The sequence below is a fragment of the Fukomys damarensis genome, unplaced genomic scaffold (genome assembly GCF_012274545.1).
Source record: "Fukomys damarensis isolate Sample0158 unplaced genomic scaffold, DMR_v1.0_HiC HiC_scaffold_27, whole genome shotgun sequence".
Taxonomy (NCBI): Eukaryota; Metazoa; Chordata; class Mammalia; order Rodentia; family Bathyergidae; genus Fukomys; species Fukomys damarensis.
In genome coordinates, this window is record NW_022900939.1 from 258,086 (window position 1) to 264,446 (window position 6,361).

Consider the following 6,361-nt stretch of genomic DNA (forward strand, 5'->3'; position numbering starts at 1 on the left):
CCCGCCCTGCGATTGGCCAGTGTGCTCTCGCTGTAACGCCCTAGTGCCTGGTCATGTGGTTTGAGGTTTGTTTTTGTGGGTTTTTTTTGTACTGGAGCTGGAACTCAGGACCTCAAACTGCCAGGCAATCGCTGTGCCACTGAAATACATCCCCGGCCCTGGTCTACGCTTCTTAAAACAAGTTGTTTTTTTTTCTTCTTCTTCTTTTTTGCCTCCAGCTTTTTCAAGGTCTGTATTTAGAGTAATGATTGACTTCTGCCTGGGGAGTTGATCCGTGTACAAACATCTTAGTTCTGTTTTGGTTTTTGGTATTTTTGTGGTTGTGGTTGTTGCTTGTTTTGGGTACCAGGGATCGAACTGGGACCTTGCGCTTGCGGAGCAGGCGGTGGAACCAATGAGCTAAATGCCCGTCCCTCTGTTTTTGTTGTTGTTTGCAGTACTCGAGATTGAACTAGGTAGCCTTGTACTTTTGAGGAAGATGCAGCACCACTGAGCCAAATCCCCAGCCCCATCTTAATTCTATTTTTTTGTTTGGTTTGGTTTGGGTTTTTTTTGGGGGGGGGCGGTTAAGACAGGGTCTCACTATGTAGTTGAGACTGACCTGGAGCTCACTGTGTAGCCCAGACTGGTCTCGAACTCACAGTGATCCTCCTGCCTCAGCCTCCTGAGTGCTGGGATTACAGGCATGTGCCACCACACCCCGCTTTGTTTTTAATTTTTTTGAGACAGTGTCTGTATAGTTTAGGCTGGTCTTGAACTCACTATGTAGTTCAGATCTTGAACTCACTGTAATCCTCCAGCCTCAGCCTTCCAGAGTCCTGGGGTGACAGGTATGTTCCTGGCTTAAAATGCTAAAGAGATCACAGGTGTCAACACAGAACACCTGTTAATCCAGCAATTTTGAGTCCCATGTGGACAATTTACGAGATCTTGTCTCAGTTTTTTGTTTTTGTTTTTGAAAGGGTAGCTGGGATGTAGCTTAGGGCAAAGTTTCTTTAACTGGCGAGTAGAGAAGTGCCCTGCCCTGCAGTGTACGTTTTGCTTCTCAGTGTCCCAGAAAGAACCTGCTCAGAGGGAGGCACTGAGCCATGCCACACAGCTGGAGTCACCCCTGAGATGGCCAGTTTCCCCACTCACTACTTCCTGTGCTCCCTCCACTCTGCCACGTAGTGAGGGCCGGCCAGGCCTTGCCCCCATACCTGACAGCCCCAGGCCAGGCGCAGCCTCCACTCTTGCTACCCAGGTTACCTGTGACCATGCAGATCATGAACCTCAGCAGGAGAACCATGGGCAGCAGACAGCTGGTCAGTTTCTCCCTTCCTCTATGGGTGGAGGGCGCCTTGCTGTCTGAATGTGCCCAGAAGTGACTCTACAGGATCAGCCTCGGTCACTTCTGTGCATCTGGGGTCACAGGTCCAAACTCATCCTTGGCAATTTAAGAACCTTGTCTCAAGATAAAAAAATAGGAAAATTTAAAGACCCAATGCAAAAATGGACATCTGAAATTAAAAAAAACAAACAAACAAAAAAAAACACTTAAATGAATTAGAAACAGCAAATAAATATATGAAAAAATGTTCAGCATCACTGGTCATTCAAGAGATGCAAATTAAAACAACACTGAGATTCCACTCACTCCAGAAAGAAAGGCTGCTATCAAGAAATCTGAGCTGGGTATGGTGGTGCACACCTATAATCCCAGTACTTGGGAGGCTAAGGCAGGAGGATTGCTGAGTTCAAAATCAGCCTGGGCTACATAGTGAGCTCCAGGTCAGTCTTAACTACATAGTGAGACCCTGTCTCAAAAAAAAAAGACATAAAGAAAAAAACCACCTGGGTCAGGGATTTAGCTCAGTGGTTCGGTGGCCTGCCTTGCAAGTGCAGAGACCCAAGTTCAATCCCCAGTACCAAAAAACAAAACAAAACAAAAAACAATAACATGCTGACAGGGCTATGAGGAAAAGGAACCCTTCTTAATGGGAGTACAGACTAGTGCAACCACTGTCAAAATTAGTGTGGAGATTCCTCAAAAAACTAAAACTAGGGCCAGGGATTTAGCTAGTGGTGCTGCCTCCTGCCTCACAAGGAAGGACAAGGTCCCAAGTTCAATCTCTGGTACCAAAAAAACAAAAAACAAAAACCCTGAAACTAGAGGTTCCATTTGACAGCTGTACCTGTTCTTGGTATCTTCCTGAAAATTTAAAAGCATCAGCCAGGTGTGGTGGTGCACACCTGTAATCCCTGCACTAGGGAGGCTGGGGCAGGAGGATCACTAGGAGTTCGAGACCAGGCTGGGCTACATAGTAAGTTCCAGGTCAGTCTCAACTACACTGTGAGAACCTGTCTCAAAAATAAATAAATAAATAAATAAATAATATAAAAGCAAAATACCACCTCGATATGTGCACACCCATGTTCATAGCAGTTTATAATAGCTAAATCTTGGAAACAGCCCAAATGCCCATCACTTTACAAGTGGATAAAGATGTGTTTTTTTTAATACAATGGAATACTGTAAAGAAGGATGAGCTTGAGACATTTCTAGCTAAATGGATGCACCTTGAGACCACACTGTTAAGTGAAATAACTAGGACGCACGTTTAAATGCTGCATTCTCTGGTGTGAGAAACTGAAAGCAGAAATAAGGACCAAGATGTATAATGAATACTGGGAAACAGGAAAGAAGTGTTCACATGGGAAGGGGAATAAGGGACAAGGGAGGGAGAAAGGAAAGAAGGGACAAGAAAAGAAAGTGAAAATAAAAGGAAAAAGTGGAAGCAAAGCTTTTGTACATAGGAAGGGGAAGGGGCTTGACTGGGGAATGGGATGAAGTTTATTTTAAACAGTAAGTCTTTGCCAATGCAAAGAAAAGACCTTGGGATGCAGTCAGCGTGAAGGCTTTAAGTCCAATTCCCAGAACTTTTGAAAAACAAAAACAAAGAGTTGTGGGGAATCTCCAGGCCATCTGAACCTGCTCTCAGGACACACTGTAGCATTAGTGCCGCACTCTGACCCTGTGTTCACACCTGCCAGCTTCTTTCCTCCTGCTTGCTGTTGCTTTGTCGATTCCTACACAACCTACCAGGGAGTACTACCCCTCTAGGCCTGAGTTTTCCTCTCAGGAAGGCATTCAGGGTACAGGAGCCACCTACAACTGTGACATAAGCCCAGAAACTTCCTGGAGTCAAAAAACTTAATAGATTCAACAATTTTGAAACATTTACCACAAATCTGGCAGGATGCTGCAGTGGGTAATCACAGCTACTCCTAAAACTGAATCAGGAGGATTGCAAGTTCAAGGGAAGCCTAGGAAATTTAGAGACCTTATGTCAAAATTTTAGAAAGGATGGGAGATGGCCTGCCAGTAGATTCAGGCCCCGGCACTGCAAGAAGACACCTGGTACATAAATCTGAAAGCGATGCTCCTGAGCCTATAGCTTTCTCAGTACCATTTCCCTAAGACAACACCTGATAAAGAATAGATCCAGATGTGATGTCAAGGGGAAAACTTGCTCAGGCCTGTCTGGGTGGTGGCAATTCAAGACCCACGCTCACGCACAGCTGTCTCCTCCACACCTGGGCTCATCCAGCCGCTCTTCATGTTGGTTTGAGACAGGATCTCACTGATTTCTTGAGTTGCCCAGATGGGCTCGAATCAACTGCCTTCTAGCAGGCTCCAGACCTTGTTCCAGACACGTCATCTCATCGGGGTTTTTGGACATCTCCCCAGATTCTGTCCCCACAGCAGCAGAAGGCACTGCGAGACTAACCAACACCAAGCGGTGCCCACTGCCATCTAAGTGTTCCCAGGGAGTTGCAAGACAGTGCACCCTGGGTTACAAGAGTGCTGGGGAAGCACCACTGTGTTTCTGGTCTGGGCACAGGTGCCACTTCTCTTGTCCCTGCCTCAGGCCTCAGGGTGGTCTGTCCTTGCTATGTGATATCTCATCTTGACAGAACAGCTCTAAAAGTGGTTTGCCAGCCGGGCGTGGTGGAGCACACCTGTAATCCCAGCACTCAGGAGGCTGAGACAGGAGGATCGCTTTGAGTTCAAGACCAACCTGGGCTACATAGTGAGTTCCAGTTCAGTCTCAAGTACATAGTGAGACCCCTGTCTCAAAAAACCAAAAAAAAGAAAAATGGTTTGCCATTGTGGTTTGCACTTGGCCCATACCAGCTCTTACCCATTCAAGCCCCACACACCCTAGCACACGGTTCTCTTCTCACAGACAGGGAGGCTGGGGCTGCTACTCCACTGGGACTCACAGGGAGTGAATGGGTAAGCAGGACAAGTGCACTGCGGGAGGAACAAACAAATATGTGTGAGCAGCGGAGGGAGACTGCCCGTCCTGCACACAGATAAGCAGCGAGCCAAATCTAGGAGAGCTCTGCCACCGGTCCACAGCCTAGCCCTGTTGGGTCAGCCGCAGACGTTTCAGGTGTTTTTACTGTCATCTTAACTGGATCACAGCGCCTTCCCATCTTCATGTCAACGCAAGACAAGACTGCTGGTGTTCACACACCCAGCACAGGAACAGCTCCATCACTTTTCCCATCAGGAGTATCTCCTCCTGTGTCCCACTCATAACTTTAGCAATAACTAAGGGCAGCTTAAGGACAAGAATCATGGAACTAGTTCAGGACTCAGAGCAGCTGGTGTCACTTTCTGGAAGCCAGGATTCAGTCTCCGAGTTTGCCTTCCCTGCAGTCAACTTTTATCTTTTCACCTGGGCAAAAAGTTTGTCAAATCCCCCAAGTGGTCCAGGCCTCAGGCCAAAGGAAAAGGGGGCTAGGGGCAGTTAGCCCTGCAACCTTTCTAAAAAGTAACTGTTCCTACCACAAAAGAAGACAGTGCAGCATGAGAATCAAGGGCTTTTATGGTTAGAATACACACACACATCTGCGAGCAGCAGCGGAGCAGGAAGGATCGGAGCAGCAGGTATCTCCTGAGCACGACGAACCTTCCCCCAACAGTGGCTGGACGCACACCACAGCATGCAGACCCACAGACTTCCCAAGCAGGCAGGAGGCCACATGCTCAGCTTACAAGCCCTGTGAACAAATGCAGGAGACGCACAGCAGTCAGACCCAGAGCTCGGGAGGCCACAGCCACATCCCTCCCAGGTCAAGGCCTTGGTCCTCCAAGCAAACACTTGACTCCAGGGAGCAACACCTGGACAGGCACTCACCCAGGTAATCGTCCATCAGGGAGCCAATCGCAAACTGCGGGAGGAAAGGCCAAAATGTCACACGGCATGGAGGGCTCAGCACCTGCTCCACCCCAACCCTGGCCTTTGGGACAGGAGAGCACTGAGCCACAGGAAGTGCAGATGCTAAGAAACCCACAGCTCTTGGCGCAGCAGAGAACGGATGAGGGTAGGGGAGGACAGCGAGACTCACGATGTCGTTCTTGTCCACGCGGGTCCCCACAATCTTCAGGCGGATCTCATCATCCTGCTGAATGACGATGTCCTGGGGAGAGGAGAGTGTGGCCCGTGTAACATCCGCAGGCCATGGTCCCCTCAGCAGGGCAGACACCTCCTCCCTCTGGGGCCTCCTTCCTGATCACCTCGTCCATTGTCTTGTAGCAGGGCGGGTTGGAATTGGGATCGAACTCCATCTCAGATGGGATGGACTGGAAGGAAAGTGAGACCCGGTTACCAAATTCCACAGATGCTTCAATGGCTGGCAGGCGTGCAGGTGCCTCCTTACTCTGCCACACACTCACTCACGTGTCGAGAGATGAAACACGACATTGGCCCAATTTCCGTGAAGAGTCCAACCTAGAGAAAAAGAATGATTGCCTTTTTCTCTTGTCCCCCAAAAGCCCATTAAGTGTCCGAGCATTTGATTCCTAATCATACCATCCTGTTTGTATCCAGTCTAAATTGTAGCATTTGGGTCTAGGGATGTAGTGCAGTGGCACCACACCTGCCTTGCAAGCAAGCGCAAGGTCCTCAGTTCCATCCCCGCGTACCAAAAAAAAAATGTAGCATTTGTTTACATTTCTTTTTAGTTTTTTATTTTTTCCCATTAAGTTTATTGATACATTTAAAGCAAACAATAGTTATAGTTATCATTGGGTCTGTTTTAGTTTTTAATTTTAAATTAAGCATAGCCAGAGTCACTGTAAAGAGCACAGCCTGGGACTTGCTGGGCCGAGGACTATGGCTGCAATATGTCTCTAAGCCTATAAAGGGGTTCACACACCCACTTTCCAATCACTACTATTGTCACGGTGGGCTTCCATCTCTGTCCTATTAACACTGACTCGTGTGACTCATGGCAAGATGAGGAAACTGAGGAACAGGAAGTGACTTGGCTAATGGCAGAATTCCTAACGGGGGCTCAGCACAGATCC

General features: G+C 48.0%; 1 protein-coding gene across 1 annotated transcript in view; it reads right to left on the reverse strand.

Moving 5' to 3' along the window:
* Positions 1-4,859: 4,859 nt before the first annotated feature.
* Polr2g (RNA polymerase II subunit G) overlaps positions 4,860-6,361 on the reverse strand; it is a 2,605-nt gene continuing 1,103 nt past the window's right edge. Inside the window, exons 4-8 of the mRNA XM_010632975.2 lie at positions 5,733-5,783; positions 5,570-5,635; positions 5,401-5,472; positions 5,190-5,223; positions 4,860-5,052 (exon numbers count right to left, since the gene is read on the reverse strand). Of these exons, the coding sequence (XP_010631277.1) occupies positions 5,039-5,052; positions 5,190-5,223; positions 5,401-5,472; positions 5,570-5,635; positions 5,733-5,783 (237 nt within the window). The 3' untranslated portion in view covers positions 4,860-5,038. The remainder of the gene's footprint in view (positions 5,053-5,189; positions 5,224-5,400; positions 5,473-5,569; positions 5,636-5,732; positions 5,784-6,361) is intronic.